General features: G+C 41.5%; 2 protein-coding genes across 5 annotated transcripts; both read right to left on the bottom strand.

Moving 5' to 3' along the window:
* Window positions 1–206: 206 nt before the first annotated feature.
* LOC124011051 (gastrula zinc finger protein XlCGF17.1-like) lies at window positions 207–10,593 on the bottom strand. 4 transcript variants are annotated; one of them, XR_006834536.1, is made up of 5 exons: window positions 10,454–10,593; window positions 9,693–9,950; window positions 9,557–9,595; window positions 7,921–8,164; window positions 207–343 (listed from the first exon to the last, which is right to left on the bottom strand). XR_006834536.1 is itself a non-coding variant. In XM_046324020.1 (5 exons), the coding sequence occupies exons 4-5, from the start codon at window positions 8,018–8,020 to the stop codon at window positions 3,341–3,343; spliced, it is 1,116 nt and encodes a 371-aa protein (XP_046179976.1). In that variant the 5' UTR covers window positions 8,021–8,164; window positions 9,557–9,595; window positions 9,693–9,950; window positions 10,454–10,593; the 3' UTR covers window positions 2,048–3,340. The 4 variants fall into 4 exon arrangements, 3 of the variants coding, with proteins under 3 accessions (XP_046179976.1, XP_046179977.1, XP_046179978.1); XM_046324020.1 differs by lacking the exon at window positions 207–343 and adding an exon at window positions 2,048–4,356; XM_046324021.1 differs by lacking the exon at window positions 207–343 and adding an exon at window positions 2,048–4,356 and having other exon boundaries at window positions 10,417–10,572.
* A 5,118-nt stretch (window positions 10,594–15,711) lies between these two features.
* On the bottom strand, window positions 15,712–19,470 carry LOC124010748 (zinc finger protein 585A-like; the record flags this gene model as incomplete). Its single annotated transcript, XM_046323389.1, has 1 exon — window positions 15,712–19,470. A coding segment is annotated over one exon (1,902 nt), but the record flags the coding sequence as incomplete, so codon positions are not given.
* Between the last annotated feature and the right edge of the window lie 8,177 nt (window positions 19,471–27,647).

Genomic DNA, 27,647 nt, shown 5'->3' on the forward strand with positions numbered 1-27,647 from the left:
CTTACAATATTCAATGATTACATTTCTCAAAAACAGGTTATATGCTTCACATCTTAACAGGTTAAGACCAAATTATTAGGGTGAGGCACATGGGTTACTGACATCTTACTACACAACATACACTTATTATTACTTTCTTAGCTACAGAATACACATCTCCCTGGCATATTACATCATTTATGCAGCAGCATACAAGACATTATTGAGCTCACCTTGTTGTGCTGTGCTCACTCGAACAGGAAGGTGGCACGGCAATCCTTCATGGGCATATTTTGTCATCAAACTTTGTCAACAAATTATGGCATTCTCTGGATTTATGGTGTTTTCAAGACAACGAGGAACTCTAAGAAGAAAAAAAAGGAATCATGATGACGTCAGTGATCTTCAGGTCGAAGCTGTAGAAAGAGGCCCGAGTTCCCAATTTACAATTCCGAGGTGGATGAAAGTTCAAAACGTATTTTCTAAGTCATAGCTTGTTTTTCCCCCCGAGTTCCCAGTTGTTTTGAACTCACTCAAAGTCAGATTTTGCAGTACCGAGTTAAGTTGATTTGAGCGTGGCACAAATCAAGCTTTATTGACAGCATGGCCAGTGTTGAATGTTTAGTTTTAAACTAGGAAAAGAGCCCCTTATTCTTAGACTTGGGACCACACAGCGACTCCACTGAATAGCAGGCTAATGATTGCTTTGCAATGCTTGCAGTTAGCCACTGATTCCTTCCAAGCCAGTCATTGTTGAATTTGCAATTTGTTGTGTGATGTTTATGTCCAACAGCCGATGAGCACCGATACATTTTATCGTAGAATGTATGCACACATGACTGTAAGTCGCTTTGGATAAAAGCGTCTGCTAAATGGCATATATTATTATTATAATTTCTCTTCATATGACAAAGATTAAAAAAGGATTTGCCAGTAGATTTTCGACTTGAAACATGATGATGACTGCAAGCTCATATGTTGAAAGTGTGACGTTGACATGATCAGTCCAATCAAGGCGACTGTAGATATCACATGATTTGACATTTTATCTGTGGACAATGCCCTTGAGCCTTCTTGGATTGGCACTTCCAATGTAACTCTATTGCAGCAACCAAGGGGCTTGAATTTTCAAGTTCTACCCTTAGATTTGGCAGTGAAGTATTGTCCCCCTGAATGACAGAACACTGAGCCAATCACGAAAAAAGCTCCGTATTTTCTGCGGGCTTGCCCCACCTCCACAGAAGGCAATGAGCTAGGCTGAAACACAAGCATTTTGGAGCTGCTTTACTCAAGTAAACAAAACAAAAAGATTCCATGTTTGTATGTGGCTTTATTAACAACTCAATTACATGTTTTTTTAACATTGTTTGCAAACATATTTTTTTATCAGTTTTATCGCTAAAACTGGGGCTTAAAACGGGTGGCTCACCTGCCCTGAATGATGGGGTCGCCACTGAACTTATCTAGAACACTGGTGTTTAACCTTCCCAAGATCCCCCATGTCACCCTGCTCCTCCGTACATTCCACTGGCTTCCAGTTGAAGCTCACATCCACGACAAGACAATGGTGTTTACTCATGGTGCAGCAAGAAGAACTGCCCCATCTCTACCTTCAGGCTCAAACCCTGGATCCCAACCCGAGCACTCAGTTCTGCCACCTCAGGTCTCATGGCCGTCCCACTGCTACAGGGGGTCAAGCTCCCTCTCAGCCCAGTCAAAGCACTTCTCTATCCTGGCACCCCAATGGTGGCACCAGCTTCCCTCTGATGCTTTAATAGCATCTTTCCAACTGCCCTAAATGGTCTGAAACACCTACATCTTTAAAGAGTAACCCCCCCCTTCAAAATACAAATAATAATAAATGTGACACTAACTCATTGAGGAAGAGAAATGTATTTATTGTGATATGTGGATGTCTCACCTGGCAATCTTAAGATGAATGTACTTAATGTGCTGGTGACATCACAGGGTCAGAGAGAACTCCTGACTGTAGTCATACAAAAACACTCCAGGCACTCAGCCCATAAGAACCATTCATACTGTCAGATCTAATATGAAGAACCCATAAGAACCATTCATACTGTCAGATCTAATATGAAGAACTGAATACTAAAGAGAAGAGGAGGTTGACCAGTACATATTCATGTAACTTTTTTTTTCATTGGCAGATCAATAAAGTTTGCTTCAATGCAGTTATCCAACACAATCATGATCAGTAACTAAAATAACTAATCTAGTTTTAAAGATTATTAATAAACATGTATTCATTTCATAAACTGTGTATCATTAAATACAGTTGTAAAATCATCCCCCCAAACTAATGGTGAAAAGTGATCATCACACCATCTCTATCTGATACATGTTAGGGGCGGTAGGTAGCATAGTGGTTAGAGCGTCGGGCCAGTAACCAAAAGGTTGCTAGATCGAATCCCCGAGCAGACAAGGTAAAAATCTGTTATTCTGCCTCTGAACAAAGCAGTTAACCCACTGTTCCTAGGCCATCATTGTAAAAAAGAATTTGTTCTTAATGGACTTGCCTAGTTAAAGGTTCAACACATTTTTAAATTAGTGTCTACTAGCTCATTCCCACAGAATACTGCAGAGGGACAACCTGGTCTCTGAGCAAAACTTATTCTGTATTACAAAAACATCCGTGCCACTCCATTTAGTATGTTAAGTTACATTATATTGGCCTACCAATGTAAACTGAACTAAAATATAAACTAAAACATGTAAGTGTTGGTTCATGAGATGAATTAAAACACTCCAGCAATGTTCCATGTGCAGAAAAAGCTACTTTCTCTCAAATGTTGTGAACAACTTTGTTTATATCCCTGTTCGTGAGCATTTCAGCCTTTGTCAAGATAATCCATCCACCTGACATGTGTGGCATATCAAGATGCTGATAAAACAGCATTATCATTACACAGGTGCACCTTGTGCTGGGGGGACATTAAAAGGTCACACAACATAATGTCACAGATGTCCCAAGTTCAGGGAATGTGCAATTGTCATGATGACTGCAGGAGAGAATTCAATATTTATCTCTCTCCCATAAGCCACCTCTAACGTCCTTTTAGAGAATTTGGCAGTACATCCAACAGGCCTCACAACTGCAGAGCACATGTAACCACGGCAGCCCAGGACCTCTTCACCCGCAGGATTGTCTGAGGGGGCTGAGTAGTATTTCTGTCTGTAATCAAGACCTTTGTGGGGAAAAACTAATTCTTATTGGCTGGGCCTGGCTCCCAAGTGGGCCTATATGCCCTCCCAAGTCCCACCCATGGCTGAGCCCCTGCCCAGTAATATGAAATTCATAGATAAATGTTCATGTGATTTTAAGTTGGAAAGTTCCAAGAAACTAGTTCCAGTCAGAGCAGACGTAAGGCTTATCTCCTGTGTGTGTTCTCTGATGAACTTTGAGCTGAGTTGATGTTTTAAAACATTTTACACAGTCAGGGCAGAAGAAAGGCTTCTCTCCTGTGTGTGTTCTCTGGTGAACTTTTAGCTCTTTTGATGTTTTAAAACATTTTCCACAGTCAGAGCAATAATAAGGCTTCTCTCCTGTGTGTGTTCTCTGATGAACTTTTAGATCAGTTGATGTTGTGAAGCATTTTCCACAGTCAGAGCAGGAGTAAGGCTTCTCTCCTGTGTGTATACGTTGGTGTGTTTTTAAGGTGCCCAGATGAGAGAAACTCGCCCCACAGTCAGAGCAGAAATAAGGCTTCTCTCCTGTGTGTGTTCTCTGGTGAACTTTTAGATCAGTTGATGTTGTGCAGCATTTTCCACAGTCAGAGCAGGAGTAAGGCTTCTCTCCTGTGTGTATACGTTGGTGTGTTTTTAAGGTGCCCAGATGAGAGAAACTCGCCCCACAGTCAGAGCAGACATAAGGCTTTTCACCTGTATGTATACGTTCATGTGCTTTTAAGTGGGAAATTTGAGAGAAACTCGTTCCACAGTCAGGGCAGAAGAAAGGCTTCTCTCCTGTGTGTGTTCTCTGATGAGCTTTTAGGTCATTTGATGTTTTAAAACATTTCCCACAGTCAGAGCAGGAGTAAGGCTTCTCCCCTGTATGTATACGTTCATGTGATTTTAAGTGGGAAATTTGAGAGAAACTCGTTCCACAGTCAGGGCAGAAGAAAGATTTCTCTCCTGTGTGTGTTCTCTGATGAAGTTTTAGCACCGTTGATGTTTTGAAGCATTTTCCACAGTCAGAGCAGGAGTAAGGCTTCTCTCCTGTGTGTATTTTTAGGTGTATTTTTAGCTTTGATAGAAATGGGAAAATCTTTTCACAATGTGGGCAGTGATGAGACCTCTTAGCTCTATGATCTTCCTGCTGTTGCTCTCTGGATGTAGAGAATGTCTCAACATGGTCTCCTGTGTGAACAACATCAGAAGAACCAGTCAGCTGGTGTGATATACATGCCAATCAAATGTATTTTATGAAGCACTTTTTACATCAGTAGTTGTCAAAGTGCATAACAGAAACCCAGCCTAAAATCCTCAAAGAGCAAGCGATGCAGATGTAGAAGCACAGTGGCCACAAAAAAACTCCCTAGAAAGCAGGAACCTTGGAAGAAACAGAGAGGAACCAGGCTCAGAGCGGTGACCAGTCCTCTTCTGGCCATACCGGGTGACAGGTAGCCTAGTGGTTAGAGCAACCGAAAGGTTGCAAGATCAAATCCCAGAGCTGACAAGGTAAAAATCTGTTCTTCCCCTGAATAAGGCAGTTAACCCACTGTTCCTAGGCAGTCATTGAAAATAAGAATTTGTTCATAACTGACTTGCCTAGTTAACCTGTTTGGGCGCATGTCCAAACGCTAGTGGGACAACTACGACAACAGAGCGCGAAATTCAAAATACAAAAATCGGGAATATTAAACATTCATGAAAATACATCATTTAAATGCTTCTTGTTTAATCCAACTGCGTTGTCAGATTTGAAAAAGGCTTTACGGAGAAAGCATACCATGCTATTATCTCAGGACAGCTCCCCACGTCAAAATACTTTTTCAACCAGCACAGGCGTCACAAAATCACAGACAGCAATTAAATAAATCACTTACCTCTGAAGATCTTCTTCTGATTGCAATCCCAAGGGTCCCAGCGACACAATGAATGGTTGTTTTGTTCGATAAAGTCCTTCCTTATATCCCAAAAATGTCAGTTTAGACGGTGCGCTTGATTCAGTAGGTCACTCGTTCAACATGCACACAAATGAATCCTAAAGGTTACCGGTAAAGATCGTCCAAAGAAGTCAAATGATGTTGCTAATTAATCTTCAGGTATTCTAATATGTAAATAAACAATAATATTTCAGACGGAGAATAGTGTGTTTAATAGCGAAGATAAATAACGAAGAGCGCACTCTCGTTGATGTGTGCAACATGACTACTTTTCAAAATGGGGGACACTTTGGAAAAACTACAAATACTTTTCAAAAAAACAAGTCTGAATCCCTTTCTAAATAATAATAATAATAATAAATGCCATTTAGCAGACGCTTTTATCCAAAGCGACTTACAGTCATGTGTGCATACATTCTACGTATGGGTGGTCCCGGGGATCGAACCCACTACCCTGGCGTTACAAGCGCCATGCTCTACCAACTGAGCTACACAGGACCATAAAGACTGTTGACATCTAGTGGAAGCTATAGGAACTGCAATCTGGGTCCTATCTATTTGTATATCCCATAGGCAAGCACTGGAAAAACCTGTGACCTCAAAAAATAAACATTCCAGATGGATTTTCCTCAGGTTTTCACCTGGCATATAAGTTCTGTTATAGTCACAGACATTATTTTAACAGTTTTAGAAACTTCAGAGTGTTTTCTATCCAATGCTATCAAGTATATGCATATCCTAGCTTTTGGGAAGATTACAGGCAGTTTACTTTAGGCACGTCAGTCATCTGAAAATCCGGACAATAACCAGTACGCCAAGAAATATATATATATATATATATATACTACCATTAGTGGTGAAATAAATGAATACATTCTAAAGATTGGGGCCACATACAAATGTCCTTGTTTTTGAAAGAATAGCACATTTTTTGTCCATTCAAATAATGTCAAATTGATCAGAAATTAATGTTGTAAATGACTATTGTAGCTGGAAACGGCTGAAGATCTCATACAACGCTGTGTACTACTCTCTTCACAGAACAATGCAAACAGTCTCTAACCAGAATAGTGTCTCGAAGGCCAGCATCCCGGAGTCGCCTCTTCACTGTTGACATTGAGACTGGTGTTTTGTGGGTACTATTTAATGAAGCTGCCAGTTGAGGACTTGTGAGACGTCTGTTTCTCAAACTAGACACACTAATGTACTTGTCCTCTTGCCCAGTTGTGCACCGGGGCCTCCCACTCCTCTTTCTATTCTGGTTAGAGCCAGTTTGCACTGTTCTGTGAAGGGAGTAGTACACAGCGTTTGTACGAGATCTCCGGTTTCTTGACAATTTCTCACATGGAATAGCCTTCATTTCTCAGAACAAGAATAGACTGACAACTTTCTGAAGAAAGGTCTTTGTTTCTGGCCATTTTGAGCCTGTAATCGAACCGACAAATGACCCAGATACTCAACTAGTCTAAAGAAGGCGAGTTGTATTGCTTCTTTAATCAGAACCACAGTTTTCAGCTGTGCTAACATAATTACAAAAGGGTTTTGTAATGATTAATTAGCCTTTTGAAATGATAAACTTGGATTAGCTAACACAATATGCATTTTGATCATAGGAGTGATGGTTGCTGATAATGGGCTTCTGTACACCTATGTAGATATTAGTAGTAATTTACCACATTTTGTTATGTTACAGACATATTGTAAAATTGATTACATGTTTTTCCTGGGGATGTTTTTTTTTACAGCCTTACTAAATAAAAAAATATCCTCAGCAATCTACACACAATACCCCATAATGACAAAGCAATTTTTTTTTTAACAGAAAAACAAGAGACTCAAAATTGAGTTCAGATGCTTCCTGTTTCCATTGATCATCCTTGAGATGTCTCTACAACTTGATATATAAAAAAAATATAAAATATCCACTACTGTTCAAAAGTTTGGGGTCACTTAGAAATGTCCTTGTTTTGAAAGAAAAGGACATTGTTTGTCCATTAAAATAACATCAAATTGATCAGAAATACAGTGAAGACATTACAATGGTTGTAAATGACTATTGTTGCTGGAAACGGCAGATATTTTATGGAATATCTACATAGGTGTACAGAGGCCCATTATCAGCAACCATCACTCCTGTGATCCAATGGCATGTTGTGTTAGCTAATTCAAGTGTATCATTTTAAAAGGCTAATTGATCATTAAAAAACCCTTTTGAATTTATGTTAGTACCGCTGAAAACTGTGGTGCTCATTAAAAAAAGCAATAAAACTGGCCTTTACAACTCTGCCTAGAAGGCCAGCATCCCGGAGTCGCTTCTTCACTGTTGACATTGAGACTGGTGTTAAGTGACCCCAAACTTTTGAATTGAGGTCAGGTGCATCCTGTTTCCATTGATCATCCTTGAGATGTTTCTACAACTTGACATATTAAATATATATGTATCAGATATAAATCACCAGGATGTGGTAGTCTACTGGTTATGTTCAACACTTCTCCAATCGTTGTTGAGATCTGATATTCTGTGCAGCAAACAAATTATAATTCAATATTGACAGTGATGATGTCATGGCCTATTTTGAAATGAGGTATGCCTAACTTGGTGATTGAGGGTATTAAACATTTTCAAAGTTCTTGAGACAATGTGTGGGCAAAGGCAGGCGATACAAGTTTAAATAGTTTTTGCTTCACTGTGAAGTCTTGAGTTGTTCAGGGATGTGTGATGTCAGAATTACAGAATTCAACCTAGCAATAGACTGGTCATAACTTATGGAGGTCTAATATATGAAGATAACTTATAGATAGAACCAGCTCTTACCATGACTAACAGTTGTCCTAATGTTCTCCTCCTCTTCATCTTTAATGTTGACATTCAGCTCCAGTGTTTGACTGCAGTCTTCCAGCTTCACTGATGCCATCTCTGGATCCTGCAAGGCAAACTGGGCTCCACTGTCACAATCAGGACCCAGTGACTGTAGGTTTCTACTCAGTGTGGAAGGAGAGGCAGGCTGGGTTTGTCCTCACTGTTGATGTTACCGGCCTCAGACTTAATCTGAGTCGGTCTGTAGTAATAAAGACAAACGGACACAAAAGTTATTTTCTTGACAGTTCTGGCACTTTATTCTGTATGACTAAATTACATTTGTAATATGTTTTGGTGCATATATGCATTTACTATATTATCCAAATAAGAAAGTGTCTGATCGCAGAACATTCCATAAAATTCTACAAAAATACCACCGGTCTTTAAAACAGCTGTAACTCATTTGCCGTTAAAAAGGTATGGAGTGGCAGGGTAGCCTAGTGGTTAGAGCGTTGGACCAGTAACCGGATGGTTGCAAGTTCAAACCCCCGACGTGACAAGGTACAAATCTGCCATTCTGCCCCTGAACAGGCAGTTAACCCACTGTTCCTAAATAAGAATTTGTTCTTAACTGACTTGCCTATTTAAATAAATAAAGGTATTACTATTATGATTTCAGACTATCAATCCTTACAAAACAAGGAAGACTCTATGTACTCTAAGAGATACTTTATCTTCATTAGGAAACTCAAAACTCTCCTACCGATGATGCAACAATGCCAATATGGCGATTTACAATTAAGTCAGGTTTACAGTCTGTCTATCGACATGTCTGTAGACAATTGTCTTAGCGACATCATGAACATTCTATCGTCGTCCGACATCAAACTTTTCACTTCTCATGACATCAGCACCCCAGTGCTCTAAATAGCATACTTTATTTTAACACCAATAAAACCCATCCGTTTAAAAATGAATTCAGTAAATGTCAAGCTAGCAAGCCAGGCAATTAAAAGCTATTTTCTAAACCACGTTTTGGTTCGTTGTCTAGCCAGTTCAAATAATGACCAGAGTATAGCTGACAACATCTAAACTTTAGTTATTTGTGATCCATTATGACAGGAAAGTAAACCAACATAATTAATGACAAGGTAATGGCGAGCTTACAGAAAATAGCTTAGTGCCATAGTGTGACAAAATAAAAGTAGGTCATTCTGAGAATTTTTAAAACTGCATCATCATAGGAGGATTTGGTCTAGTTGCTGTGACAGTACGGTAACCACATCAACAGACACTTCAACGGACACTGCGAGTCATAGAGAATTAAACTTTTTTCACGCCTGTGCTACAAGGAAAGTGACAGTCGCAACGACGGTCTACAGACATTCCACAGGAGTATAAATCAAATGTTGTTTTGACCAGTGACACTGGTCGCATTCTAATTGCCTACAAACATGTAGTTAGACCAAGTATGAGCTAGACTTTACAGTTAACTGGTGTTCTAAAGCCTAGTGTTTACATTCCCACCTTAATGTATTCAGCCATCCAACATTACACGTAACATGACGGCTCAGATTGGGAAGTGCAAATAACGGCAGTCTAGGCAGATCTACGAAGTAATCAAGGTGTCTTCTATTCTGAAAATACTCACAGTAACTGGAGAATCCACCCTCTGTGTTACAGGGAGATTCTGGTAGAGGAGAGTAACATACAAACGACAGGCTTAGTGATGAAGATTTAGATAGTATAAAAAATGTTAAAGTAATATGGCCTTTGTGTTTAATTACCTGGACTTGGCACACAGTGCTTTGACTTCATTTTCCTTGATGAGTTCACAACGCTTAAGTTGTTCTATCCGTCTGTCCAGATCACTGATGTCCCCCATTGTCACACACAATCCTCACTCTGGGGTCTGGAGGTGTCACCTACAGGGCCTCACAAACACAGAGTGTATTCTTCACACACAGTCACCCTGGTCCGAAACACACACACTCTCGCTGTTCAGGCAGTTCTAGTCACAAAGAGAGGTCGGCAGATAGAGGGATCTATGGAAGAGGAAGATAATACATTTTTTTTAGAGCATGGTAACATGTAGACATTGTTATATGTCTGTTCTGTTCAATGTGAGGGCTTCAAATAGTGGAAACCCCAATAAACTAACTAGCGTAATAGTTAGCGTTACTAGCGAAGTTTGCGAGTTAGTTAGCATGAAGTGAGTTAAACATTAACATAATAACGTTAGTTAATTGGTAACGTTAGCTCAGCCAGCTAGTTGGCTGGTCTTTTCATTAAGGTTGGTATTATGGCTATATTTGTGTTCATATTTAATACTCAGTTTGTAGTAGAAAAGAGAACTGCGTTGTTAGGATTAGCAGTTAGCTAACAACCTTGGCCTGTTTATCAGGTACTTACGAAATGCTAACGTTGCTTAGCTAGCTAATTTAGCTTGCTAGCTAGCTGTTACCAATGTTTTCTAGTCGAAACGGCGTAATCCAAAACTAACATAAATACCTTTGAATATTGGGGAAGAAGAACTCGAGATACATACATATAGCTATTTTATTCCACGTAAAAGCATTTTTTCCGCTCCACCACCGTTATCTTTTTTCCACCGGTTCACCAGACCACGAGCTCTGTCTGCAACTTCCGCTGTCGGGGACGCGCATTTCGCAGTCATGAAACGCGAGGGGAATTTTTCAGTTTTGAAGCAAATTTCCGAAAATTCTACATGTTGACATGACTAATGCTGTGTTCTTATGATGAAACATTATAACAAAAACAATGGAGGCCTGACTGTTTACATATATTTTCTACATACTTTCTATTTGGTTTTTAGTCGTTTATGTTGCCACTGAAACAGTTTTTCCCATCCTGAACATGTCAAATAATAACACTATTAATTTGCTATCCACAAATACTTTCATCCCCATTGATGTATATGGCCCATCGATTGCATTTTCAATGTATTGGCCAATGAGAGGCTTTAAAGCCATTGGCACTCCCCAGAAGGAATGGAATTCTACAGTATTTCAATTGAACGTTTTACATGTATTTAATTATTTTTTTGTTGTTGTCGTGCAGACACTAACATTAGTACTTGGGTAAAAAAAAACATATTTAAAACGTTTTATTTATTTATTTTATATATATATATTTTTTTTTATCCCCAATTTCGTGGTATCCAATTGTTGAGTAGCTTCTATCTTGTCTCATCGCTACAACTCCCGTACGGGCTCGGGAGAGACGAAGGTTGAAAGTCATGCGTCCTCCGATACACAACCCAACCAAGCCGCACTGCTTCTTAACACAGCGCCATCCAACCCGGAAGCCAGACGCACCAATGTGTCCGAGGAAACACCGTGGACCTGGCAACCTTGGTTAGCGCGCACTGCGCCCGGTCCGCCACAGGAGTCGCTGGTGCGCGATGAGACAAGGAAAATATATAAACTTTAAGGAAAATGTATATATATATATTTTGTTTAGCGCACATGATCAAATATAAACTTAACATGCAACAATTTAAAAGATTTGACTGAGTTACAGTTCATGTAAGGAAATCAGTCAATTGAAATAAATTAGGCCCTAATCTATGGATTTCACAACTGGGAATACAGACAGATATGCATCAGTTGATCACAGATACCTTAAATAAAAAAGGTAGGGGCAAGGATCAGAAAACCAGTAGGTATCTGGTGTGACCACCATTGTCCTCATGCAGCGTGACACATCTCCTTCGCATAGAGTTGATCTGGCTGTTGATTGTGGCCTGTGGAATGTTGTCCAACTCTTCTTCAATGGATGTGCAAAGTTGCTGGATATTGGCAGGAACTGGAATACGCTGTCGTACACGTCGATCCAGAGCATCACAAACATGCTCAATGGGTGACATGTCTGGTGAGTATGCAGGCCATGGAAGAACTGGGACATTTTCAATTGTGTACAGATCCTTGCGACATGGGGCCGTGCATTATCATGCTGAAGCATGAGGTGATGAATGGCATGACAATGTGCCTCAGAATCCCGTCTCGATAAAAATCAATCGTTTTTGTTATCCGTAGCTATAAACCTGCCCATACCACAACCCAACCACCCACGGAGCACTTTCTTCAAAACATTGACATCAGCAAACCACTTTTTTCTTGATCAATCATCTCATTTCAGTAGATCAGGTAGCTAATCCTTGACAAAACATTAATTCACATTAGACACAAAGTACACATTTTAAATTGCACAACATAAGAGCACTTAATCTATAGTAGATTTCCTAAATTCACAAATGCATAAATGACAAAAAAATAATTTAGTACAAGATCACAGTATGTTTCAGGCAGCACTATGTACTATTTTATGAATAACCTTGTCTTCACTGTATTATTTCACTCACAGAAAACCAATTGTAATTCCCATTCACACCATATTAAGAACTATCAGGGTTCGTACAGTGGCAAGTCAAATTCAAGGACTTTTTCAGGCACTAATATTTATTTACTTTAAGCCCCTTGTGCAAACCCTGAATTATAGATAAATATAGAAACTGTATGTGTCTGAATAGTAGTACCCATGTAAATCAGTTTTTTAACTGATAATCATTACATTCAGCTTCAAAACTGTAGAGCAACTGAAATGTTCTCTCTCTGATGAGGCACTACCTGCACTGAAGTCCGTTGATGCAGACCTCCTATGGTATCATGGAGGTCCACAAACAAATGTTTAATGTCCATGTCTGTCTAATTCTGCACTAAGAAAATAAACCAGGAAATCCCTATTAACTTCTACCACACCCTCCCCTTCCCCAAAACCCTCCCACACCCCCCAATAAACTATATCAATAGATCCCTGTCTGTGTTTGCAAACATTGGGGTTTATATCATGCTGAGACAATCCACCCCCAGGTTATCCAGCTTATCAAAAACCATACCGACAGTAACATCTGTTACCCCCAACAACTCTTCTGCAGTTTACAAGATAACTTTAAACCTAGCGTTTCTGCTTTACACAATCCAAGTTGTTGATAACCTTACCAATGAAAGCTATGAAGTACATTTTATTCAATATTAAAGTATCCGTTGTCACAGTGCATTTATGGTTGCAAGATTTCTGAACAGGCCTCGAAACCATGTCAGGACTAGTAGAAAGACCAATTCTGAAAGTAGGTCCACTTACTACAGAAATGTGGTTACTACTGACAATTGAGATGTACAAACTATGGCATAAGGGGATGAAAAGCAGATAAGAGGCCATCCGTAATTTCGATTAAGACATTAATGAGCTATAACGGACGTAGTCAATATAACTTTGTTCAGCACTTTGAAATGTACAACGACAGAATTCAGAAAATGGGCTGTTCTTACAGTGTTCTCCCTGTACGCCAAGTCAGAACCGTAGGATAAATAAAGGGGCATATAAGCAGACAATGAAAACCCTTACAATATTCAATGATGACATTTCTCTACCACCAAGTCAGAACAGTGGGAAAAATTAAAAGAGGTGAAAATAGACCAAATTATTAGGGTGAGGCACATGGGCTACTGACATGTTACTACACTACAGACTACAGACTTATTATTACTTATTATTACTTTCTAGGCTACAGCATACACATCTCCCTGGCATGTTACATAATTTATGCAGCAGCATACAAGACATTTTTGGACTCACCTTGTGGTGCTGTGATCACTTGAACAGGAAGGTGGGGCGGCAGTCCTTCGTGGGTGTAACCGTATAACTTTGATCATATAACTTTGATCTGTCCCCTTGCCCCTACCCGGGTGTGAAACAGGGACCGTCTGCACACATCAACAACAGTCACCCACGAAGCATCGTTACCCATCGCTCCACAAAAGCCGCGGCCCTTGCAGAGCAAGGGGAACCACTACTTCAAGGTCTCAGAGCAAGTGACGTCACCGAATGAAAAGCTATTTAGCGAGCACCATCGCTAACTAGCTAGCCATTTCACATCCGTTACATGGATATATTTTGTCATCAAAGTCTGTCATTCTCTGGATTTGTGGTGCTTCAAGACAACTGGGAACTCAGGAGAAAAATGATGATGTCAGTGATCTTCAGGTCGTAGCTGTAGAAAGAGGCCTGAGTTCCCAATGTACAATTGCGATTTGGATGAAAGTTCAAAACGTATTTTCCCAGTCGTAGCTTGTTTTTCACTGAGTTCCCAGTTGTATTGAACTCACTCAAGTCAGATTTTGAAGTACTGAGTTATGTTGTTTTGAGCGCGGAACAAATCAAGCTTCATCGACAGCACGGCCAATGTTGAATGTTTACATTTTTAAACTAGGAAAAGATCCCCTTAGTCTTAAGACTTGAGACCACAGAGCCACTCCAATGAATTGTAGGCTAATGATTGCTTTGCAATGCTTGCAGTTAACCACAGACTCCTACCAAACCACTCATTGTTGAATTTGCAATTTATTGTGTAAAGTTTATGTCTAATGGCTGATGAACACCAATACATTTTATCTACAATTTCTCATATTTCTCTTGATATCACAAAGTTGAAAAAGGATTTGCCAGTAGATTGTCAACTTGATTCATGATGATGACTGCTAGCTCAGAGTTTGAAAGTATGATGTTGACATGATCAGTCCAATCAAAGCGACTGTAGATATCACATGATTTGCTGTTATTTTATCTGTGGACAATGACCTTGAGCCTTCTTGGATGGGATCTTCTAATGTAACTCAATGGCAGCACCGAAGGGGCTTGAATTTTCAAGTAGACCTGGCAGTGACGTATTGTCCCCATGAAAGACAGAACACTGAGCCAATCACGGCCTTACTCAAGAAAACAAAAAAGAGTCCATGTTTGTATGCCGCTTTTATTAATAACTCAATTATATGTTTTTTTACATTGTTTGCAAACAAATAATTTATTTCACACTGTTTTATCGCGAAAACTGTGGGGCTCAAAACAGGTGGCTCACCTGCCCTGAATGATGGGTCTCCACTGAACTTATCTAGAACACTGCAGTACGTCTGGGTGTTTAACCTTCCCAAGATCCCCCACGTCACCCTGCTCCTCCGTACATTCCACTGGCTTCCAGTCGAAGCTCACATCCACTACAAGACAATGGTGATTAATTATGGTGCAGCAAGAGGAACTACCCCATCTTTACTTTCAGGCTCAAACCCTGTATCCCAACCCGAGCACTCAGTTCTGCTACCTCTGGTCTCATGGCCGTCCCACTGCTACAGGAGGTCAAGCTCCCTCTCAGCCCAGTCAAAGCACTTCTCTGTCCTGGCACCCCAATGGTGGCACCAGCTTCCCTCTGATGCTAGGACAGCAGAGTACCTGCCCATCTGCCCGAAAAGGTCTGAAATCATACGTCTTTAAAGAGTATCCCCCCCAAATACTACTACTACTACTACTACTACTACTACTACTACTACTACTACTACTAATAATAATAATAATAAGTGACACTGGCTAATTGAGGAGAAATGTGTTTACTGTGATATGTGGTTGTCTCACCTGGCTATCTTAAGATGAATGTACTTAATGTGCTGGTGACGTCACAGGGTCAGAGAGAACTCCTGACTGTAGTCATACAAAAACACTCCAGGCACTCAGCCCATAAGAACCATTCATACTGTCAGATCTAATATGAAGAACTGAATACAACAATAAGAACCATTCATACTGTCAGATCTATATGAAGAACTGAATACAACCATAAGAACCATTCATACTGTCAGATCTAATATGAAGAACTGAATACAAACATAAGAACCATTCATACTGTCAGATCTAATATGAAGAACTGAATACTAAAGAGAATAAGAGGTTGACCAGTACATATTCATGTAACTTTATTTTTCATTGGCAGATCAATAAAGTTTGCTTCAATGCAGTTTTCCAAACACATTCATGATCAGTAACTAAAATAACTCATCTAGTTTGAAAGACAATTAATAAACACATGGATTAATTTAATAAACTGTGTATCATTAAATAAAGTTGTAAAATAATCCCCCCAAACTAGTGGTGAAAAGTGATCATCACACCATCTCTATCTGATACATGTTAGGGGTGGAAGGTAGACTTGTGGTTAGAGCATTGGGCCAGTAACCAAAAGGTCCACGAGCTGACAAGGTAAAACTCTGTTGTTCTGCCTCTGAACAAGGCAGTTAACCCACTGTTCCTAGTCCATCATTGTAAATAAGAATTTGTTCTTAACAGACTAGCCTAGTTAAATAAAGGTTAAAAAAAATGTTTTTTTAATGAAGTGTCTACTAGCTCCTTCCCACAGAATACTACAGAGGGACAACTTGGTCTCAGAGCAAAACGTATTATGTATCACAAAAACATCCGTGCCACTCCATTTAGTATGTTAGGTTATATTACATTGGACTACCAATGTAACCTGAACTAAAATATAAACTAAACACGTAAAGTGTTGGTTTCATGAGCTGAACATTCCAGCAATGAACATTCCAGCAATGTTCCATGTGCAGAAAAAGCTAATTTCTCTCAAATGTTGTGCACAACTTTGTTACTATCCCTGTTCGTGAGCATTTCAGCCTTTGTCAAGATAATCCATCCACCTGACAGGTGTGGCATATCAAGATGCTGATAAAACAGCATTATCATTACACAAGTGCACCTTGTGCTGGGGGACAATAAAAGGCCACACAACACAATGTCACATATATCTCAAGTTCAGGGAATGTGCAATTACATGATGACTGCAGGAGACAATTCAATATGTATATCTCCACCATAAGCCACCTCTAACGTCCTTTTAGAGAATTTGGCAGTACATCCAACCGGCCTCACAACTGCAGATCACATGTAACCACGGCAGCCCAGGACCTCTTCACCTGCAGGATTGTCTGGGAGGGGGCTGAGTAGTATTTCGGCTGTAATCAAGACCTTTTGTGGGGAAAAACTCATGCCGATTGAATGGGCCTGGCTCCCAAGTGGGCCGATGCCCTCCCAAGTCCCACCCATGGTGGAGCCCCTGCCCAGTCATGTGAAATCCATAGATTATGACCTCTTATTTAAAATGACTGCTTTCCTTATACGAACTATACATCTTTGAAATTGTTGTGTTTAAATTGTTCAGTATAATACGACTTATAGGATGTATCGTATGTTACGAATTACAATTCTTACGTTATTTTACGCATTGCTATTCATACAATATGTTACGAACTAGTAATATGTATGATATGTTACGAATTCCAATTTGTTGTTGCTAACGTTAGCTAGGTTATGGGTGAGGGGTTAAATGGTTTTAGGGGAAAGGTTAGCTAACATACTAAGTAGTTGCATGCTAAGCTAACATGCTAAGTAATAGCTAAAAAGTAGTAAGTAGTTGCAAAGTTGCTGATTAGCTAAAATGCTACAGTCCTCCTTGATGAGATTCTAAACACAGCAGCCTTTGACTAGAAGTTTGTGTTACACTGCCCACCCTTCTACAGAGCAGGAGTAAGACTTCTCTCCTGTGTGATTACATTGGTGTGTTAAGTTGCTATGGTGAGAGAAACTCGCCCAAAAGTCAGAGCAGACGTAAGCAGGCTTCTCTCATGCGTGTGTTCTCTGATGAACTATTAGCTCGGTTACTGTTTTGAAGCATTTTACACAAACAGAGCAGGAGTATGGCTTCTCTCCTTTATGTATATGTTGGTGTGTGTTTAAGGTATCCAGTCAAGAGAAACTCACCCCACGGTCAGAACAGGAGTAAGGCTTTTCTCCTGTACGTGTTCTCCGATGAACTTTTAGCTTAGTTGATGTTCTGAAGCATTTTCCACAGACAGAGCAGGAGTATGGCTTCTCCCCTGTATGTATACGTTCATGTGATCTTAAGTTGGAAAGTTGCGAGAACCTAGTTCCACAGTCAGAGCAGACGTAAGGCTTCTCTCCTGTGTGTGTTCTCTGGTGAACTTTAAGCTTATTTGATGTTTTAAAACTTTTTCCACAGTCAGAGCAGGAATAAGGCCTTCCTCCTGTGTCTGTCCTCTGATGAACTGTTAGCTCAGTTGATGTTTTGAAGCATTTTCCACAGTCCGAGCAGGAGTATGGCTTCTCCCCTGTATGTATACGTTCATGTGATTTTAAGTTGGAAAGTTGCGAGAAACTAGTTCCACAGTCAGAGCAGACGTAAGGCTTCTCTCCTGTGTGTGTTCTCTGGTGAACCTTTAGCTCAGTTGATGTTTTAAAACATTTTCCACAGTCAGAGCAGGAATAAGGCTTCTCTCCTGTGTGTATACGTTGGTGTGTTTTTAAGGTGCCCAGCTGAGAGAAACTCGCCCCACAGTCAGAGCAGAAGAAAGGCTTCTCTCCTGTATGTATACGTTCATGTGATTGTAAATGGGAAAGTTGAGAGAAACTCGCCCCACAGTCAGAGCAGAAGAAAGGCTTCTCTCCTGTGTGAGTCTTCTGATGAACCTTTAGCTCATTTGATGTTTTAAAACGTTTTCCACAGTCAGTGCAGGAATAAGGCTTCTCTCCTGTGTGTGTTCTCTGATGAACTTTTAGATGAGTTGATGTTGTGAAGCATTTTCCACAGTCAGAGCAGACGTAAGGCTTCTCTCCTGTGTGTGTTCTCTGATGAACTTTTAGCCCATTTGATGTTTTAAAACATTTTCCACAGACAGAGCAGGAGTATGGCTTCTCCCCTGTATGTACACGTTCATGTGATTTTAAGTGGGAAAGCTGAGAGAAACTAGTTCCACAGTCAGGGCAGACGTAAGGCTTCTCTCCTGTGTGTGTTGTCTGATGAACCTTTAGCTCATTTGATGTTTTAAAACGTTTTCCACAGTCAGAGCAGGAATAAGGCTTCTCTCCTGTGTGTATACGTTGGTGTGTTTTTAAGGTGCCCAGATGAGAGAAACTCGCCCCACAGTCAGAGCAGAGGAAAGGCTTCTCTCCTGTATGTATAAGTTCATGTGTTTTTAAGTTGAAAAATTTAGAGAAACTAGTTCCACAGTCAGAGCAGTAATACGGCTTCTCTCCTGTGTGTGTTCTCTGGTGAACTTTTAGCTCATTTGATGTTTTAAAAAGTTTTCCACAGTCAGAGCAGTAATAAGGCTTCTCTCCTGTGTGTGTTCTCTGATGAACTTTTAGATGAGTTGATGTTGTGAAGCATTTTCCACAGTCAGAGCAGACGTAAGGCTTCTCTCCTGTGTGTGTTCTCTGGTGAACCTTTATATGACCTAATGTTTTAAAACATTTTCCACAGTCAGAGCAGGAGTATGGCTTCTCCCCTGTATGGAGACGTTCATGTGATTTTAAGTAGGAAAGTTGAGAGAAACGAGTTCCACAGTCAGGGCAGAAGAAAGGCTTCTCTCCTGTGTGTGTTCTCTGATGAAGTTTTAGCACCGTTGATGTTTTGAAGCATTTTCCACAGTCAGCGCAGGAGTAAGGCTTCTCTCCTGTGTGTATTTTTAGGTGTATTTTTAGCTTTGATAGAAATGGGAAAATCTCTTCACAATGTGGGCAGTGATGAGACCTCTTAGCTCTCTGATCTTCCTGCTGTTGCTCTCTGGATGTGGAGAATGTCTCAACATGGTATCCTGTGTGAACATCAGAAAAAACAGTCAGTTGGTGTGATATACATGTTAATCAAATGTATTTTATGAAGCACTTTTTACATCAGTAGTGGTCACAAAGTGCTTAACCTGTCTGGTTCAACACCCATAATTAAAATTATTTTACACCATTTTAAAGATAAACTTCTTGTAAATCCAGCCACAGTGTTCGATTTCAAATAGGTTTTACGGCAAAAGCACACCAAACGATTATGTTAGGTCAGCACCTAGTCACAGAAAACCATACAGTCATTTTCCAGCCAAGGAGAGGTCTCATAAAAGTCAGAAATAGCAATTAAATTAATCACTAACCTTTGATGATCTTCATCAGATGGCACTCACAGGACTTCATGTTACACAATAAATGTGTGTTTTGTTCGATAAAGTTAATCTTTATGTCCAAAAACCCCATTTGAAATTGGTGTGAGGTGTTCAGAAATGCATTGTCTCAAACAAACATCCGATGAAAGTAAAGAGAGCCACATCAAAAAACAGAAATACTCATCATAAACATTGTTAAACATACAAATACAGATAAACAAGAAATGCGCACTCCCGATCACGTGCCTGGCTCATGGATGGAAATGTCCACTGTCATCTCATTGAAAGCGGTGTATCTCCCTCATTTTTCACAGTAAAAGCCTGAAACAATGCCTAAAGACTGGTCACATGTTGAGGAAGACAGATTTCCACCGGGTCCTAAGTCTTTGTATGGTGGATAGGCTATCAATGGAAAAACAGCCTTTCAAAATAATAGTACTTCCTGGTTGGATTTTCCTCGGGTTTTCACCTGCCATATCAGTTGTTATACTCAGACATTATTTTAACATTATTTTAACAGTGTTTTCTATCCAAATCTACTAATTATATGCATATCCTAGCTTATGGGCCCGAGTAGCAGGCAGTTTAATTTGGGCACGCTTTTCCAAATGCTGCCCCCTACCCTAGTGAAGTTAACTTCTTTGGGGTAGGGGGCAGTATTGGGTAGCTTGTATGAAAAACGTGCCCAAATTAAGCTGCCTGCTACTCAGCCGAAAAAGCTAGAATATGCATATAAACAATAGAAAACACTCTGACGGATAGAAAACACTCTGACGTTTCTAAAACTGTTTGAATGATGTCTGTGCGTATAACAGAACTCATATGGCAGGTAAAATCCTGAGAAAAAAATCCTACCAGGAAGTGAGAAATCTGAAGTTTGTAGTTATTCAACTCAGCTCCTATTGAAGATACCGTGTGATGTTAGTTATTTTTCACTTCCCAAGGCTTCCACTAGATGTCAACAGTATTTAGAACCTGTTTTGAGGATTCTACTCTAAAGGAGGGGCTCATAAGGACTCTATCAGTGAGTGGTCTGGCAGAGTGCCACAGCCTCGGTCTGGCGCGCTCACTTGAAAGGTAGCTACGTTCCACTTAATTTGTACAGACAAAAGAATACATGTAGAAGCACAGTGGCCACAAAAAAACTCCCTAGAAAGCAGGAACCTAGGAAGAAACCGAGAGAGGAACCAGGCTCAGAGTGGTGACCAGTCCTCTTCTGGCCATACCGGGTGACAGGTAGCCTAGTGGTTAGAGCAACCGAAAGGTTGGAAGATCGAATCCCCGAGCTGACAAGGTAAAAATCTGTCGTTCTGCCCCTGAGCAAGGCAGTTAACCCAATGTTCCTAGGCCATCATTGAAAATAAGAATTTGTTCCTAACTGACTTGCCTAGTTAACCTGTTTGGGTGCATGTCCAAACGCTAGCAGGACACCTACGACAACATCTGGTGAAATATAAGTGTCTTACATCATTTAAAAGCTTCTTGTTAATCCAACTGCGTTGTCAGATTTGAAAAAGGCTTTACGGAGAAAGCATACCATGCGATTATCTGAGGACAGCTCCCCACGTGAAAATACTTTTTCAACCAGCACAGGCGTCACAAAATCACAGACAGCAATTAAATAAATCACTTACCTTTGAAGATCTTCCTCTGATTGCAATCCCAAGGGTCCCAGCTACACGATGAATGGTTGTTTTGTTCGATAAAGTCTTTCATTATATCCCAAAACGGTCAGTTTAGTTGGCGCGCTTGATTCAGTAATTCACTCGTTCAACATGCACACAAACGAATCCTAAAGGTTACCGGTAAAGATCGTCCAAAAAAGTCAAACGAAGTTTCCAATTAATCCTCAGGTATTCTAATATGTAAATAAACAATAATATTTAAGACGGAGAATAGTGTGTTCAATAGCAAAGATAAATAACGAAGAGCGCACTCTCGTTGATGCGCGCAACATGACTACTTTTCTAATGGGGGACATCTTGGAAAAACTACAAATACTAATTTTTCAAAAAACAAGCATGAAACCCTTTCTAAAGACTGTTGACATCTAGTGGAAGCCAAATGAACTGCAATCTGGGTCCTATCAATTTGAATATCCCATAGGCAAGCATTGAAAAAATCTGTGACCTCAAGAAATGAAAATTCCGGATGGATTTTACTCAAGGTTTTCGCCTGTCATATCAGTTCTGTTATACCCACGGACATTATTTTTACAGTTTTAGAAACTTCAGAGTGTTTTCTATCCAATGCTATCAAGTATATGCATATCCTAGCTTCTGGGCAGTTTACTTTGGGCACGTCAATCATCGGAAATTCTGGACAATAACCAGTATGCTAAGAAAGTAAAGTAAATAAAGGTTTTAAAAATATATATATTTTTAAATACACTACCATTAGTGGTGAAATAAATGAATAAATTCTAAAGTTACAAATGTCCATGTTTTTGAAAGAATAGCACATGTTTTGTCCAATCAAATAATGTCAAAGTGATCAGAAATACAGTGTAGACAGTGTAGACATTTGTCTAATCTTAGCAATTTCTTCTTAGCTAGCTACATAGCCGTCTTTGTATCAAAGATAATTGCGTAATTATCGTATTTCGTCGTCCTAACGTAGTCTTCACTGCTCTGCCCAGCAGCTAGCCAGCTAGCTAACGTCCACCGATTAGCGGCACTGTAGAAACTATTACACTCAACTGAACGACTTGATTAGTGTAGTGCTAGCTAGCTACATAGCTGTCTTTGCTGTCTTCGTATCCAAGATAATTGTGTAGTTTAGAGTGTGTAGTCTTAGAGTGATTATCTTAATTTACCGAGGTTAGCTAGCCAGCTATTTGTCGTCCTTAACGTAGGAGACACTGCTAGCTAGCCAACAGCTAGCCAACGTCTACTGAATAGAACTCATCAACCCGGTCGCATTCCGCTTCGCTCCACAGGTAGTATCACATTTTCATTTCATTTCATTACAGTACAACGGTTTGATTTGTTTGATCGTAGCTAGCTACATAGCTAGCTACATAGCCGTCTTTGTATCAAAGATAATTGTGTAGTCTAGAGCGATTTTCTAGGTTAGCTAACAAAGCTATTGTCATTCTTTTAACGCAACGTAACGTAATCAACACTGCTAGCTAGACAGCTAGCCCCCGAATAGCAGCACTGTAGAAACTATTACACTCAACGGAACGACTTGATTAGTCTAGTGTCAACAACGCAGCCACTGCCAGCTAGCCTACAAAGTCAACAACGCAGCCACTGCCAGCTAGCCTACTTCAGCAGTACCGTATCATTTTAATCATTTTAGTCAATAAGATTCTTGCTACGTAAGCTTAACTTCCTGAACATTCGAGACGTGTAGTCCACTTGTCATTCCAATCTCCTTTGCATTAGCGTAGCCTCTTCTGTAGCCTGTCAACTATGTGTCTGTCTATCCCTGTTCTCTCCTCTCTGCATAGACCATACAAACGCTCCACACCGCGTGGCCGCGGCCACCCTAATCTGGTGGTCCCAGCGCGCACGACCCACGTGGAGTTCCAGGTCTCCGGTAGCCTCTGGAACTGCCGATCTGCGGCCAACAAGGCAGAGTTCATCTCAGCCTATGCCTCCCTCCAGTCCCTCGACTTCTTGGCACTGACGGAAACATGGATCACCACAGATAACACTGCCACTCCTACTGCTCTCTCTTCGTCCGCCCACGTGTACTCGCACACCCCGAGAGCTTCTGGTCAGCGGGGTGGTGGCACCGGGATCCTCATCTCTCCCAAGTGGTCATTCTCTCTTTCTCCCCTTACCCATCTGTCTATCGCCTCCTTTGAATTCCATGCTGTCACAGTTACCAGCCCTTTCAAGCTTAACATCCTTATCATTTATCGCCCTCCAGGTTCCCTCGGAGAGTTCATCAACGAGCTTGATGCCTTGATAAGCTCCTTTCCTGAGGACGGCTCACCTCTCACAGTTCTGGGCGACTTTAACCTCCCCACGTCTACCTTTGACTCATTCCTCTCTGCCTCCTTCTTTCCACTCCTCTCCTCTTTTGACCTCACCCTCTCACCTTCCCCCTACTCACAAGGCAGGCAATACGCTCGACCTCATCTTTACTAGATGCTGTTCTTCCACTAACCTCATTGCAACTCCCCTCCAAGTCTCCGACCACTACCTTGTATCCTTTTCCCTCTCGCTCTCATCCAACACTTCCCACACTGCCCCTACTCGGATGGTATCGCGCCGTCCCAACCTTCGCTCTCTCTCCCCCGCTACTCTCTCCTCTTCCACCCTATCATCTCTTCCCTCTGCTCAAACCTTCTCCAACCTATCTCCTGATTCTGCCTCCTCAACCCTCCTCTCCTCCCTTTCTGCATCCTTTGACTCTCTATGCCCCCTATCCTCCAGGCCGGCTCGGTCCTCCCCTCCCGCTCCGTGGCTCGACGACTCATTGCGAGCTCACATTACAGGGTTCCGGGCAGCCGAGCGGAAATGGAGGAAAACTCGCCTCCCTGCGGACCTGGCATCCTTTCGCTCCCTCCTCTCTACATTTTCCTCTTCTGTCTCTGCTGCTAAAGCCACTTTCTACCACTCTAAATTCCAAGCTTCTGCCTCTAACCCGAGGAAGCTCTTTGCCACCTTCTCCTCCCTCCTGAATCCTCCTCCCCCCCTCCCTCTCTGCAGATGACTTTGTCAACCATTTTGAAAAGAAGGTCGACGACATCCGATCCTCGTTTGCTAAGTCAAACGACACCGCTGGTTCTGCTCACACTGCCCTACCCTGTGCTCTGACCTCTTTCTCCCCTCTCTCTCCAGATGAAATCTCACGTCTTGTGACGGCCGGCCGCCCAACAACCTGCCCACTTGACCCTATCCCCTCCTCTCTTCTCCAGACCATTTCCGGAGACCTTCTCCCTTACCTCACCTCGCTCATCAACTCATCCCTGACCGCTGGCTACGTCCCTTCCGTCTTCAAGAGAGCGAGAGTTGCACCCCTTCTGAAAAAACCTACACTCGATCCCTCCGATGTCAACAACTACAGACCAGTATCCCTTCTTTCTTTTCTCTCCAAAACTCTTGAACGTGCCGTCCTTGGCCAGCTCTCCCGCTATCTCTCTCAGAATGACCTTCTTGATCCAAATCAGTCAGGTTTCAAGACTAGTCATTCAACTGAGACTGCTCTTCTCTGTATCACGGAGGCGCTCCGCACCGCTAAAGCTAACTCTCTCTCCTCTGCTCTCATCCTTCTAGACCTATCGGCTGCCTTCGATACTGTGAACCATCAGATCCTCCTCTCCACCCTCTCCGAGTTGGGCATCTCCGGCGCGGCCCACGCTTAAATTGCGTCCTACCTAACAGGTCGCTCCTACCAGGTGGCGTGGCGAGAATCTGTCTCCTCACCACGCGCTCTCACCACTGGTGTCCTCCAGGGCTCTGTTCTAGGGCCTCTCCTATTCTCGCTATACACCAAGTCACTTGGCTCTGTCATAACCTCACATGGTCTCTCCTATCATTGCTATGCAGACGACACACAATTAATCTTCTCCTTTCCCCCTTCTGATGACCAGGTGGCGAATCGCATCTCTGCATGTCTGGCAGACATATCAGTGTGGATGACGGATCACCACCTCAAGCTGAACCTCGGCAAGACGGAGCTGCTCTTCCTCCCGGGGAAGGACTGCCCGTTCCATGATCTCACCATCACGGTTGACAACTCCATTGTGTCCTCCCAGAGCGCTAAGAACCTTGGCGTGATCCTGGACAACACCCTGTCGTTCTCAACTAACATCAAGGCGGTGGCCCGTTCCTGTAGGTTCATGCTCTACAACATCCGCAGAGTACGACCCTGCCTCACACAGGAAGCGGCGCATGTCCTAATCCAGGCACTTGTCATCTCCCGTCTGTATTACTGCAACTCGCTGTTGGCTGGGCTCCCTGCCTGTGCCATTAAACCCCTACAACTCATCCAGAACGCCGCAGCCCGTCTGGTGTTCAACCTTCCCAAGTTCTCTCACGTCACCCCGCTCCTCCGCTCTCTCCACTGGCTTCCAGTTGAAGCTCGCATCCGCTACAAGACCATGGTGCTTGCCTACGGAGCTGTGAGGGGAACGGCACCTCAGTACCTCCAGGCTCTGATCAGGCCCTACACCCAAACAAGGGCACTGCGTTCATCCACCTCTGGCCTGCTCGCCTCCCTACCACTGAGGAAGTACAGTTCCCGCTCAGCCCAGTCAAAACTGTTCGCTGCTCTGGCCCCCCAATGGTGGAACAAACTCCCTCACGACGCCAGGACAGCGGAGTCAATCACCACCTTCCGGAGACACCTGAAACCCCACCTCTTTAAGGAATACCTAGGATAGGATAAGTAATCCTTCTCCCCCCCCTTTAAGATTTAGATGCACTATTGTAAAGTGACTGTTCCACTGGATGTCATGAGGTGAATGCACCAATCTGTAAGTCGCTCTGGATAAGAGCGTCTGCTAAATGACTTAAATGTAAATGTAATGTAAATGTTGTTAATGTTGTAAATGACTATTGTAGCTGGAAACGGCTGAAGATCTCGTACAACGCTGTGTACTGCTCTCTTCACAGAACAATGCAAACAGTCTCTAACCAGAATAGTGTCTAGAAAAAAACCTGAGAAGAAATCCAAACAGGAAGTGAGAAATATATTTTCAAAAAACAGTGCCTATTGAATTCACAGTGAGATATGGATAAGGTTGCACTTCCTAGGGCTTCGACTAGATGTCACCGTCTTTAGAAACTGGTTTGAGGATTCTACTATAAAGGAGGGGCTCATGAGAGCTCTTTGAGAAAGTGGTCTGGCAGAGAGCCTCGGTCTCATGACACTTGCTCCCGACAGAGTTAGCTCTCGTTACAATGCTTTTCCTCAGACAATGAAATTCTCCGGTTGGAAACTTATTGATGATTTATGTTAAAAACATCCTAAAGATTGATTGCATTCATCATTTGACTTGTTTCTACAGACTGTAACGGAAAAATGGTTGTGTTTTTTTGACTTGGCTATGACCTAACATATGTTGTGTTTTCTCTGTAAATCACTTTTTAAATCGGACACCATGGGTAGATTAAGTGACCCCAAACTTTTGAATTGAGATCAGGTGCATCCTGTTTCCATTGATCATCATTGAGATGTTTCTACAACTTGATATATAAAAATATTAAATATATATGTATCAGATATAAATCATCAGGATGTGACAGTCCACTGGTTATGTTCAACACTTCTCCAATCGTTGCCTAGTTAAATAAAGGTTAATAATAATATTCAGGCTCTCCATGAGCATTAGCTGCTACTTCTCTCAATCCCGTTTTAAAAAGTCTCCCTGTGTGACATTCCTTGAGACCAACCAGAAATGTTTCCTTGGCCAAATATTCCCAGATTGTCATGAAAACAACATGTTCTCTCGTTTCTGCATCACCAAATGTTGCGCAAGGCAAAAGAGTAGGCTAGGTGAGCATCAATCGCTAGTTCGGTGCAGCAGACTGCAGGTGTGTAGTGCTGCAAGAGCGATGAGCCGCCACAATGTTTTTTTTTAGTAAAGTTAGATCAATGTCTTGGACGATCACCTAATGATTAATTAGCAGTCCACATCACCAAATATTATAGCATAACATTACTTTTACAACAAAAACAACACCTGTTTTCTTACGAGATTTTAGGATGGTTTGCTGAATCGTCCCAAACTCAACAGAACCATTAGGCAGAATGTGCTTTGATTAAAACAAAATGCAGAAAGTAGAAAATAATTGAACACCATCTGCTCTAATTTGCTCACCAAACAGTATTTCAAGAAGATTTAAATGCATATTCCCATGAAATTGATTGAGGTCAAACGATTGGCATGCAGACGCAGCTTGGTCTTTTCACTGG

Source organism: Oncorhynchus gorbuscha, linkage group LG23 (assembly GCF_021184085.1).
Source record: "Oncorhynchus gorbuscha isolate QuinsamMale2020 ecotype Even-year linkage group LG23, OgorEven_v1.0, whole genome shotgun sequence".
Classification (NCBI taxonomy): Eukaryota; Metazoa; Chordata; class Actinopteri; order Salmoniformes; family Salmonidae; genus Oncorhynchus; species Oncorhynchus gorbuscha.

Excerpts from the sequence above, each read along its gene's own strand:
- LOC124011051 (XM_046324020.1), bottom strand. The coding sequence starts at position 8,020 with ATGGCATCAGTGAAGCTGGAAGACTGCAGTCAAACACTGGAGCTGAAT. Across the intron at positions 4,357-7,920 it reads TAGGACAACTGTTAGTCATG|GAGACCATGTTGAGACATTC; the intron begins GTAAGAGCTGGT and ends TTGTTCACACAG.